The 13,829-nt window shown below is 42.0% G+C and overlaps 1 protein-coding gene across 1 annotated transcript in view; it reads left to right on the top strand.

Moving 5' to 3' along the window:
* ITGA11 (integrin subunit alpha 11) overlaps positions 1-13,829 on the top strand; it is a 276,560-nt gene that overhangs the window by 230,075 nt on the left and 32,656 nt on the right. The window contains exon 20 of the mRNA XM_069766420.1: positions 8,740-8,947. Coding sequence (XP_069622521.1) covers positions 8,740-8,947 — 208 coding nt within the window. The remainder of the gene's footprint in view (positions 1-8,739; positions 8,948-13,829) is intronic.

The raw sequence follows: 13,829 nt of genomic DNA, 5'->3' as shown, positions 1-13,829 counted from the left end.
TTACATGTTAATGATATGCAAAATTTGGAAAAATGGAACCAAAATGTTCAGAGCATCTGTTTCCTCAACCTAAAATACATTTAGTAGAGTATACTCCAAATTCATACTATTTTTGGATTTATGACCTGCCAATGGACCTTGTATGCCCCAGTATTAAGCTCAATGCCTTCACTAGAGCTAAGTGTATAATGGACAAAACCTGCAAATACTTGCGCAAATGCTTCTGTTTCTTCAAATAATCTCAATCAGATTTGATGAAGTTGTGATTAGGGCTCTGTGGGGCCATATAATCTCTTGCAGGACTCCTTGTGCTTCTGTATGCTGAAGAGAGTTCTTAATCACATTGGCTGTATGTTTGGGGTTATTGTCCTGCTGCAGAATACAGTTGGAGCCAATCAGAAGCCTCCTTGATAGTGCAGCATGATCGATAAGTATCTGCCTCTATTTCTCAGGATTGATGACATTATGAATCCTGACCAAATTTCCAACTTCTTTTGCTGAAGTGTAGCTCCAAACTTGCAGCCCTCCACCATGCTTCACTGTTGCCTGCAGACAGTCATTATTTTACTGCTCTCCAGCATTTCGGAAAACAATCGGCCTTCTATAACAGCCAAATAGTTAAAATATTACAAATATTGCTGCCATTTTTCTGCATTATGGTTCCTATGTTCATGTGCATAGTTGAGTCACTTGGCCTTGTTTCCATGTAGAGGGATTTAGTAACATAGTAACATAGTTAGTAAGGCCGAAAAAAGACATTTGTCCATCCAGTTCAGCCTATATTCCATCATAATAAATACCCAGATCTACGTCCTTCTACAGAACCTAATAATTGTATGATACAATATTGTTCTGCTCCAGGAAGACATCCAGGCCTCTCTTGAACCCCTCGACTGAGTTCGCCATCACCACCTCCTCAGGCAAGCAATTCCAGATTCTCACTGCCCTAACAGTAAAGAATCCTCTTCTATGTTGGTGGAAAAACCTTCTCTCCTCCAGACGCAAAGAATGCCCCCTTGTGCCCGTCACCTTCCTTGGTATAAACAGATCCTCAGCGAGATATTTGTATTGTCCCCTTATATACTTATACATGGTTATTAGATCGCCCCTCAGTCGTCTTTTTTCTAGACTAAATAATCCTGATTTCGCTAATCTATCTGGGTATTGTAGTTCTCCCATCCCCTTTATTAATTTTGTTGCCCTCCTTTGTACTCTCTCTAGTTCCATTATATCCTTCCTGAGCACCGGTGCCCAAAACTGGACACAGTACTCCATGTGCGGTCTAACTAGGGATTTGTACAGAGGCAGTATAATGCTCTCATCATGTGTATCCAGACCTCTTTTAATGCACCCCATGATCCTGTTTGCCTTGGCAGCTGCTGCCTGGCACTGGCTGCTCCAGGTAAGTTTATCATTAACTAGGATCCCCAAGTCCTTCTCCCTGTCAGATTTACCCAGTGGTTTCCCGTTCAGTGTGTAATGGTGACATTGATTCCTTCTTCCCATGTGTATAACCTTACATTTATCATTGTTAAACCTCATCTGCCACCTTTCAGCCCAAGTTTCCAACTTATCCAGATCCATCTGTAGCAGAATACTATCTTCTCTTGTATTAACTGCTTTACATAGTTTTGTATCATCTGCAAATATCGATATTTTACTGTGTAAACCTTCTACCAGATCATTAATGAATATGTTGAAGAGAACAGGTCCCAATACTGACCCCTGCGGTACCCCACTGGTCACAGCGACCCAGTTAGAGACTATACCATTTATAACCACCCTCTGCTTTCTATCACTAAGCCAGTTACTAACCCATTTACACACATTTTCCCCCAGACCAAGCATTCTCATTTTGTGTACCAACCTCTTGTGCGGCACGGTATCAAACGCTTTGGAAAAATCGAGATATACCACGTCCAATGACTCACCGTGGTCCAGCCTATAGCTTACCTCTTCATAAAAACTGATTAGATTGGTTTGACAGGAGCGATTTCTCATAAACCCATGCTGATATGGAGTTAAACAGTTATTCTCATTGAGATAATCCAGAATAACATCCCTCAGAAACCCTTCAAATATTTTACCAACAATAGAGGTTAGACTTACTGGCCTATAATTTCCAGGTTCACTTTTAGAGCCCTTTTTGAATATTGGCACCACATTTGCTATGCGCCAGTCCTGCGGAACAGACCCTGTCGCTATAGAGTCCCTAAAAATAAGAAATAATGGTTTATCTATTACATTACTTAGTTCTCTTAGTACTCGTGGGTGTATGCCATCCGGACCCGGAGATTTATCTATTTTAATCTTATTTAGCCGATTTCGCACCTCTTCTTGGGTTAGATTGGTGACCCTTAATATAGGGTTTTCATTGTTTCTTGGGATTTCACCTAGCATTTCATTTTCCACCGTGAATACCGTGGAGAAGAAGGTGTTTAATATGTTAGCTTTTTCCTCGTCATCTACAACCATTCTTTCCTCACTATTTTTTAAGGGGCCTACATTTTCAGTTTTTATTCTTTTACTATTGATATAGTTGAAGAACAGTTTGGGATTAGTTTTACTCTCCTTAGCAATGTGCTTCTCTGTTTCCTTTTTGGCAGCTTTAATTAGTTTTTTAGATAAAGTATTTTTCTCCCTATAGTTTTTTAGAGCTTCAATGGTGCCATCCTGCTTTAGTAGTGCAAATGCTTTCTTTTTACTGTTAATTGCCTGTCTTACTTCTTTGTTTAGCCACATTGGGTTTTTCCTATTTCTAGTCCTTTTATTCCCACAAGGTATAAACCGCTTACACTGCCTATTTAGGATGTTCTTAAACATTTCCCATTTATTATCTGTATTCTTATTTCTGAGGATATTGTCCCAGTCTACCAGATTAAGGGCATCTCTAAGCTGTTCAAACTTTGCCTTCCTAAAGTTCAATGTTTTTGTGACTCCCTGACAAGTCCCCCTAGTGAAAGACAGGTGAAACTGCACAATATTGTGGTCGCTATTTCCTAGATGCCCGACCACCTGCAGATTTGTTATTCTGTCAGGTCTATTAGATAGTATTAGGTCTAAAAGTGCTGCTCCTCTGGTTGGATTCTGCACCAATTGTGAAAGATAATTTTTCTTGGTTATTAGCAGAAACCTGTTGCCTTTATGGGTTTCACAGGTTTCTGTTTCCCAGTTAATATCCGGGTAGTTAAAGTCCCCCATAACCAGGACCTCATTATGGGTTGCAGCTTCATCTATCTGCTTTAGAAGTAGACTTTCCATGCTTTCTGTTATATTTGGGGGTTTGTAACAGACCCCAATGAGAATTTTGTTACCATTTTTCCCTCCATGAATTTCAACCCATATGGACTCGACATCCTCATTCCCTTCGCTAATATCCTCCCTTAAAGTGGACTTTAGACAAGACTTTACATAGAGACAAACCCCTCCTCCTCTCCGATTTTTACGATCCTTTCTAAACAGACTGTAACCCTGTAAGTTAACTGCCCAGTCATAGCTTTCATCTAACCATGTCTCGGTTATTCCCACTATGTCAAAGTTACCTGTAGATATTTCTGCTTCTAGTTCTTTGGCTGCAGTTCTTCCATGAAAACCACTTCTTGCCAGAAATCCCAGAACAGTAAATGGGTGTAGCTGGGTCACACTGGCTGCTGCCTGTTCTGAGCTGCTGGCACTTATGATTTTGTAGGGAAGTAAGCATGATGTGTCTTTCATCTGCTGCACAAAGTTTCAATGGCTGAAAACTGTGTCTACAGTATAGTCATCAATGTTTCCCATTTCTTGGTGTCCACAATGCTGACTAATACAAGCAGATACTTTTCCATCATAAAAAAACATTAAAGGGCATCTGATTGACCCCAAACTTATTCTGCACCAGGATATTGACCCCAAACATTCAGCCAATGTCTCTAAGAACTATCTTTAGTGTAAAGAAGAACAACTAATCTTGGAAGTAATTAAACCACAGAGCCTTGATCTCAGCATCATCGAGTTTGTCTGGGATTACATGAAGAGACAGAATGATTTGTGCAAACCTACATACACAGTAGATCTGTGGTTAGTTCTCCAAGATATTTGGAACAACTTCCTTGACGAGTTCCTTCCAAAACTGTGTGAAAGTATAATTCTATGTGCACACATTGCGGATTTACTGCAGATCCACAGCATTTTTTTCCACGCAGAAAGACTGCAGATCCGCAAAGTGATTTACAGTACAATGTAAATCAATAGGAAAAAAAATGTGTGCTCATGGTGCGGAAAATTCCACACGGAAAACGCTGCGGATCGAAAGAAGTAGCATGTCACTTCTTTTGTGCGGATCTGCAACGTTTCTGCACCCTTCCATTCTAGAAATCCGCAGAGGTAAAAAACGCATGAAATCTGCAAAAAATCCACAGCAAATCCGCAACAAAAACACACAAAATCCGCATAAAAAACGCATCAAATCTACACCTGCGTTTTCTGCCAGGAGATGCAGATTTTGTGCAGAAAATTCTGCACCCCAATCCGCAACGTGTGCACATAGCCTTAGTGTGCCTAGAACTGATGCTGTTTTGAAGGTAAAGGGCGGTCACAGCAAATATTGATTTGATTTAGATTTCTCTTTTGTTCATTCACTTAACATTTTGTTAATTGATAAAAATAAACTACGGTACCTACACTTCTATTCTTCAAATCATTATTTGCAGCATTTTTGTATTTTTATATACATACTGTATATTTTTTATTAATAGTTTGAAAATGTCTCTTTTTTTCAATAGAATAGTTAACCCAGATTGTTTCAGTTGTCCACACAATGAAGCAGAGATTTATTGAGAACACATGTTTCTGTAATGTAAATGTTTCCATCCTTCCTTCTGCACGCTAAGAAAAAGACACAGTAGCTCACGATGAACTGTTTAAAGTATACTATTACATGACTCCTCTGTCTCGATCTGCCGTCCTCACATTATTTCACAACAGGTCTCACTGGTAGCTAAATAGACGTCAGTTAGAGAGAAAGTAATCCAAAAGGCCAAGCTTATCTTGTTTCGTCCAAACAATTCTCTTTTATTTTTCTTTATAGAGATTTAAATAATTTACTTAAACTTAATAAAATAGAAATAAAAACCTTTTAGTTTTATCTTATTAGAATCTGAAAAGGCAACTGATTAAACAGCACATACAAATGGCGTAAATGGTCAAAACAGCTGAGCGGAAGCCATATAATAATGATCAGATTGAGCCTGACTGACTGAACCCCTTCTCCATGTATCACCCCTGATTGACTGAGAACCCTCTCCATGTATCACCCCTGACTGACTGAGAACCCTCTCCCTGTACCCTCTCCCTGTATCACCCCTGACTGGCTGAACCCCCTCTCTCTGTATCTCCCGACTGACTGAGCTCCCTCTCTCTGTATCACTCCTGACTGACTAAGACCCCTCTCCCTGTATCACTCCTGACTGACTGAGCCCCTCTTCCTGTATCTCCCCTGACTGACTGAGCTCCCTCTTCCTGTATCACCCCTGACTGACTCAGCCCCCTTTCCATGTATCACTCCTGACTGACTGAGCCCCTCTTCCTGTATCTCCCCTGACTGACTGAGCTCCCTCTTCCTGTATCACCCCTGACTGACTGAGCCCCCTCTCCATGTATCACCCCTGACTGACTGAGCCCCTCTTCCTGTATCACCCCTGACAGACTGAGCCCCCTCTTCCTGTATCACCCCTGACTGACTTAGCCCCCTCTCCATGTATCACTCCTGACTGACTGAGCCCCCTCTTCCTGTATCACCCCTTACTGAGCCCCCTCTCCATTTATCACCCCTGACTGAGTGAGCCCCTCTTCATGTATCTCCCGACTGACTGAGCCCCCTCTCCATGTATCAACCCCTGACTGACTGAGCCCCTCTCCATGTATCACCCCTGACTGACTGAGCCCCTCTCCATGTATCACTCCTGACTGACTGAGCCCCTCTTCTTGTATCACCCCTGACTGACTGAGCCCCCTCTCCATGTATCACCCCTGACTGACTGAGCCCCTCTTCCTGTATCACCCCTGACAGACTGAGCCCCCTCTTCCTGTATCACCCCTGACTGACTTAGCCCCCTCTCCATGTATCACTCCTGACTGACTGAGCCCCCTCTTCCTGTATCACCCCTTACTGAGCCCCCTCTCCATTTATCACCCCTGACTGAGTGAGCCCCTCTTCATGTATCTCCCGACTGACTGAGCCCCCTCTCCATGTATCAACCCCTGACTGACTGAGCCCCTCTCCATGTATCACCCCTGAGTGACTGAGAACCCTCTCCCTGTACCCTCTCCCTGTATCACCCCTGACTGACTGAGCCCCTCTCCATGTACCACCCCTGACTGACTGAGCCCCCTCTCCATGTATCACTCCTGACTGACTGAGCCCCCTCTCCATGTATCACTCCTGACTGACTGAGCCCTTCTTCCTGTATCACCCCTGACTGACTGAGCCCCCTCTCCATGTATCACCCCTGACTGACTGAGCCCCCTCTCCATGTATCACTCCTGACTGACTGAGCCCCCTCTCCATGTATCACTCCTGACTGACTGAGCCCCCTCTCCATGTATCACCCCTGACTGACTGAGCCCCCTCTCCATGTATCACCCCTGACTGACTGAGCCCTTCTTCCTGTATCACCCCTGACTGACTGAGCCCCCTCTCCATGTATCACCCCTGACTGACTGAGCCCCCTCTCCATGTATCACCCCAGACTGACTGACCCCCTCACCCTGTATCACCCCTGAGTGACTGAGCCCCCTCTTTCTGTATCACCACCCCTGACTGACTGAACTCCTACTCCCTGTATCACCCCTTACTTACTAAAAGTTTTCTTCCTCCACCACTAACAAAATGAGGCCCTTCATAAAAGATTATGGCCTTATAGGTGACAGAGATTTCTGTACAAAGTGTATGGGGGGGACCATGGGGGAAGCTACTTTAAAATCACTCCTGTGTCGTACATAAGTGATTTAGGGCCCTCGCCACTATTCACATAATGTATTTGCTGCAGAAATTCTACAATAGAAATCCCACAGCAAATTAACAGCGGTAATATCCACACAGATATTGTGCAGATATTGCTGCATTTACTACTACACAATGACACACCGTTACCACTGATCTGATCCTTAATATTGCCAAGGATGAAATTGGTGGTGAATATCCGCACCATAAATTGACACATTGTTCATGTCACGTCTGCATTATTGGTCAATTCATAAAATCTCACCCAGTGCACTGGTGCTATAAAACATTGGCTTAGTGGTTAATAAACACCAGGGGACATTTATCATTGAGTTTGCACGGAAATGTAGCTCCAGCTCTTTAACAACTGTACTCCCTTATATTATACCCTGATATTAGCGTGTTTTACCACATAACTGGTGGTCTTGTGTTTATTTCTATGCAGCTACATAGAGGGCCCCAAGAATGATTTTCTCTGGTGGGCCAAGGTGCTCCAGTCCGACGCTGATCATGATGCTAGTTTTTGTACTCAGAAAGGAAGAACAAAGGGGTCGATTAAGACTGGCATTGCGTATACCAGTATTAATGAAGGGGCTCTGTGGAGTACAATGCACCTAATTCATTAAGCAGTGCAAGCCACTTTAAATTAGGTTCATCTGTTAATTCGGTGCGTCTCCGCCAAAAATGTACTCCAGTCAAGGACTGGCGTACATTTCTGGAGTAAGTTAGGGCACTAAAGTGGCATAACTTATCTTGAATTTGATGGACTATTGTAGCCATGCCCAGTCCTGCACATGCTACGCCCATATTGGTATCTAAATACCAAATGTCACATGTTGCTCAAAATATTATGATTTATTAAGGTGTTTTATGTTTTTCTTTTTACATCAATACTTTTTCCATGACCATTTGGCTTATTTGCTACACTCATAGTAAGACCAGTTTCACACATCCATGTTTCATGGTCAAAGTATGGACTCAAATGCACGGACTGGCCATGGGTCTCCTGACTGAAGCTCAACAGTCTCATAGGCATTAATAAGACTGTTGAGTTTGGGCCAGGAGACACGCGTCCAGTCCCTGAAGCTCAGCCCTTACTTGGACCATAGGCCATGGATGTGTGAAACCAGCATAGCTATGTGGTTCCTCTAGTAAGGGGGTGCTGTACACGTTTACCCCACTAGAATAAAAACCAAGACTGGGCTCCATTATGTATCTCCAAGGGTTCCCTTACTATGTGATAGTCCACCTGTATGGTACCTCCTCCCTTGTACTTGATATAGTGCATGCATGTGTGCTATTATCTATCATACATGTTCTATGCTTTCATGTTAACACTTCTTTGGATTCAAGAACAATATTGACTATAATGTTGTATCTAGTAAAAAACACAGATAGGACACATACCACATACATGAAAAACTGACGTCTGAATGTGGCCTTTGCTTGTGAAATGCAATTTATCTAGGTCTGACCTAATGATAGCTCTCTTATAAATGCATTATAGCTTTCTAACTGTGGCTGCCGGTTCTCTTATTAGAATGGTATTTCCAAATATTAAAAGATTGTGAATAAGGTACATACTGTTCCCCTTACATGTGGAATCCAAACATTAAGAAATGATGAGAGAGCAGACCATGCTGGAATGGTTGTAATACTCAGCTATTTGGAAGGTCGTACTAATCTCCATGACTAGTCTGGATACTGGTCTGGTATATGTGGCTGTTATGTTCCTGACATGTACCTTTTGTCACATTTAGGGAGTTCTGCCAGCGCTCTCTCAGAAGATCACCTTCAGACTGCGCCATTTTTACTAGTTCTTTCGACAACTCTGTCTTCATCATTGAAGGAAACAGAAGACGAGTAGCCTTGGAAGTCACATTAGAAAACCGCGGGGAGAACGCCTACAGCACTATGCTCAACATTTCCTACTCCCAGAACCTTCAGTTTGCCAGTCTGATAACCAAGGTGAACAATCCTATATCCCTCCTTTAACACATATATAGAGTCGCTCAGATGATGAGTAAGAGTTTAGAATGAGATGGATTTTATTAATGAACCTTTAGATTATGGACACATGTGGTATGACGCCTCCATGGCCAGGCAATCTGTGCAAGACTAAGGAAAGTTCATGTAATGACAAGTCATCTTGTGTTTCTCTTAGCCATATATGCATCAGTATTTAGTTTAGGACAATTTTCTTCAATGAAGAGCTACCATAATGATTTTTTGAGCTTATAACACATAACAGTCTTATACTCAAGCTACAGAGGCAAGGACTGAGGGGAACTATATGCAGATGGGTAAGGAACTGGCTAAATGACAGGAAACAAAGAGTTGTCATAAATAGTATATTCTCCAAATGGGATATAGTCAGAAGTGGGGACAACAGGGATCTCTACTAGGACCGATTCTTTTTAACCTCTTTTTTAATGACCTTGTGGATGGGATTGAGAGTAAAGTGTCAGTCTTTGGTGACGACACAAAACTATGTAGGATATTAAAATCTGACCTGGACATTACAATATTGCAAAATGATCTGAATAAGCTGTCTGAATGGACAAACACTTGGCAAATGAGATTTAATGTAGATAAATGTAAAGTTAGCATCTAGGACGGAGTAATCCTATTGCTGCATATACATTAAATGGGACAATACTCAGGACTACAGAACAGGAGAAGGACTTGGGCATTCTGGTTACAAGTAAGCTGAGCAGCAGTACTCAATGTCAAGCAGAAGCCGCAAAAGCAAACAAGATTTTAGGATGTATGAAAAGAGAGATAAAATCCTGCGGTTCCAACGTATTATTACCCCACTATAAATCACTTCTAGAATATGGGATCCAGTTTTGGGCTCCACTTTTTAAAAGTATATTCAGAAGTTAGAATCAAATCAAAGACGGGCAACTAGATTATTACAAGGGAAGGAAGGCCTCTCATATGATGAAAGGTTGGAAAAGTTGGGCTTGTTTAGCTTAGAAAAAAGACGCCTCTGAAGAGATCTCATTTACATATATAAATATATTTGTGGCCATCACAAAACACTGGTACATGACTTATTCCTTCCAAAGACCATACTAAGGACCGGGGGCCACTCACTACGGGTGGAAGAAAGGAGATTCCAGCAGCTAAACAGGAAAGGTTGCTACGTACGTCGTCCCACACTATTTTAGCCAATCTGTCAGATCTGGGCGACAGTGGCATGTGCATGCCATAAGTCACAAAATGTTAGCATAGCCTCACGTTGGGCCAACATTTTATGGCTTTCCAAAGCTTTTTAAAGGGAAGGTACCGCGTTTGTAGATCATTAATTAATCAATGTAATGTAGCATAACATGCTGTTATAACCCAGATTTGAATGCATGTAAAACAGATTTCGTGTGTTATATGAGGAGAAAGAAGGCACTGGGGGCTGACATCTTGGTTTTGCAGCAGTAGTACGTCACTATCAGTGTCAGATTACGGCACCCCATGGACATAGGAGATAATAGACCGGCTCGGACCCTATCTGTAACATTGCAGCAGCATTAGCAGTGTTAAGTCCTTCTCAGTCCCTGGCTTACTAGAGGTAGGGATCCAGAGTAAATGACACGCAAACAAGGTATTGTGTGATCATATACAGGGGAAGCCCAGGAGCACATCTCCCTCTCTGGGCTTTGCCCTCCCTTTATATAGAAAGAATTATTCTTTTACAGACATGCGCACAAGCGCTCATATTTCACTATCTCTTACATAAACAATCTATACCAGTCTTTATCAGTAGAAAGTTACATCATCTGGAAGGTGAATAAAGGCTGCTATTGAAAGAAGGAATGCACACATGATTACTTCCATAAAAGGAAATGTCAAGTCAGCAGAAATGTATCTTGTTGTAAGCGAGATTTCTCAGGAAGAAGACAAGATGGATTGTTTTAGTTCAGTCTGATCTCCACAATTCCCCCCTTTGACATTTTCTTTTATTTATTTTATTTATTTTATTACCACAGGGCCAAAGACAAAGCCTTTATTTGGTATTACACATGTACATGCTTGTATTCAATAAGAGAATCAAATCTAGTATTAATTCTTCCGTTTAACTCTCGCAACCTTTTCTTTGTTTTGCAATAAGTACAGATATTACAAAGGGATAGCAAAATAAGCGCAATAATCAGTATTAGCAAAGGATAACATAAGAGAAGAAGGAAAAAAAACTTTATACTCTTGCATCTATTACACAAAGTTTATCTGTGCATACTGAGATACTCTTGAGCACAATCTGGAATAGTACGTATATGACTACAATAATCATAACTATATGTATTATGCTCTGCATAATCCCAGCAACCCACCCACCGATTCCTCTGAACCAGTTGGCTGGGTTAAGAAAAGAAAAGGTATCTGACCACCAGCTATCCTTATTCTGGTCATTGTCTTTGTCATACTGATCTCTGAGTCGTTGTACGTCCTTTAATTTAAATGTCATACTCATAGTACTATTCGGGTCTATATAATGACAGCAGGTGGGTCCGATGATTTGACACATACCCCCTTGTGAGGCAGTTAGGTAATCCAATACCAGGGTATGTTGGTTAGTGACTATTATAAGCTGATTCTGTACAGCTATACTAGTGTTTAGTATATCCAATATATCCCAGATCTGATCATCTAGATAATCCGTGGCTCTAACTAATTTATCCCACATCTGTGTTAACATAGGATAAATAAAAATGGTACTAGCAATTTTGTTAGGAATTCCCATTTGTACTATATGTGGCCTCCCCGAGGGACGTGGTGAGTTATCTGCAGCTCTTTTATACAGTGTGTGCTTGGGCACGGCTTGCATATTCACTTGTTTATTTGAAATTATGAATGTAGCCGGGGTTAGGCGTCCTAATGTACAAGTACCCTTTATACCTACGGGAAGCCATTTATATGCTCCTTCTCCGCATATCCAAAATGTACCTTCAGGCAGATCCCATAGAGCTGAGTGCTGCAATACCAATCTGTGAGCCAAGTCCACAAATCTAGATACATTCTGAAGCATACACCAAGAGGGTTTTTGTCCCAAGGGGCTACAGTACCCGGCTGCGGGATTCCCACATACAGGCATTCCTTTGATATACTCATTGGATTCATTACAAACCAGGTTCCCCAGCTTACTTGTACAACTGTCTGCATCACCTTGGGGGAACAATTTAGAATGTTTCCATTTTCTATTATGTATGTATCTTTCCAATACTACAGGTTTGAAAGCATCAGAGGGGGGGACGGTTGTACTGAAACTAAGCTGTAGATTTTCTGTGGGGACCTGTCCTAAATTAGTTAATCCAGTCTTATTTCTAGGTACCCATTTTCCTCCCCTAAATGCTAAATATTGTAGATGTGTGTTACTCCCTGAGAGATTACCCTGCCACCAAGGAAATTCTACCCATCCCACAATTGGTATGGCGATTGTAGTATTCCACAGCCTAGCATTACCAATTTGGTTGTTGGCCAGGTTGTCTGAACAATTAGGCCAAGCGAATATTTCTTCTGCTAATACGGGAACTGCTAGAAAAGGTATACTTGTGGCTGATACCGGCGAATGGGTACAGATCCAACAATCTGTCAGGGTTTGTGTATTGTTTAACAAGTCATGCACTAATTTTCTATGATGTTGTACGAATCTATTGTTCAAAGGGGCTAGAGAATTCAGTCTTTCCCATGCCTCCGTTGAGGTTATCATTATTAACATCAATATCATGAGTTTATACTGCTTTTCTTGCAATGGCTTGCATGTATCCATGATGCCTTTCCTTCAAGCTTGACTGATGTAGGTGTTGTCAACAGGACTTGGAAGGGTCCGTCAAACCTTGGTTCTAGAGCCTTTCTGGTGTGTCTTTTTACATAGACTTGATCACCTGGTTCCAACTTGTGACTTCCTTCTGTGTTGTCAGGATCTGGAAGGGAAGCAAAAACTTGTGCATGCACCTTAGTTAATTGTTTCTGAAGATTTTGCACATAAGAAGTCAATGACTCAATATTTAACACAAGTTGCTGTGGAAAATAACATCCTAAATTGGCAGTCCTGCCAAACAAAATTTCATATGGAGACAGTTTAGTCTTACCCCTTGGGGTATTGCGTATTGAGTAAAGGGCCAGTGAAAGGCATTCTGTCCAAGGCTTTCCTGTTTCAGCCATGGCTTTCTGTATTTTTAATTTTAAAGTTCCATTCATGCGTTCTACCTTACCAGAACTTTGAGGATGATACGGAGTGTGTAACTGACTTTCAACACCCAACATTTTCAGTACATTTTGAAATATTTCTCCAGTAAAATGAGTACCCCTATCTGACTCGATCACTTCAGGGAGACCGTAACGGGGTATCAGTTCGGCAACTAGCTTTACAGCAGTGTTTTTAGCTGAAGCCTTCCGAACTGGATAGGCCTCTGGCCACCCCGAGAACATGTCCACACATACCAACACATACTCATACCCATTACTTTTTGGCAGCTGGATAAAGTCTATTTGTAATCGCTGAAACGGGTAGAGAGGTCGGACGTGGTGCTTCATAGGGGTCTTTGCTGTCTGTCCGGGATTATGTGCCAGGCATACAGCGCATGCAGCACAATAGTCTCTTGCATAGTTGCCAAAACCTGGAGCCAACCAGACTTGCTTTGCCAGTAGTGTCATTGCATTTGCAGACACATGAGTAGGGTGGTGCAGTCCACCAACTACAATCGGATACCAGGCTCTAGGTAGACATATTAGTCCATCTTTCTTCCAAATTCCCGCTTGTTCTTCTGCCCCTTCCTTTTTCCACCTGTCCCTCTCCTCTTCTCCTGCATCTTCCTGTGCTTGTCTCAGTCTATCTTCAGTATTTTCTGTGGGG

The sequence above is a fragment of the Ranitomeya imitator genome, chromosome 4 (assembly GCF_032444005.1).
Source record: "Ranitomeya imitator isolate aRanImi1 chromosome 4, aRanImi1.pri, whole genome shotgun sequence".
In the NCBI taxonomy this organism is placed as follows: Eukaryota; Metazoa; Chordata; class Amphibia; order Anura; family Dendrobatidae; genus Ranitomeya; species Ranitomeya imitator.
This window is presented reverse-complemented; position numbering and strand designations above follow the sequence as displayed.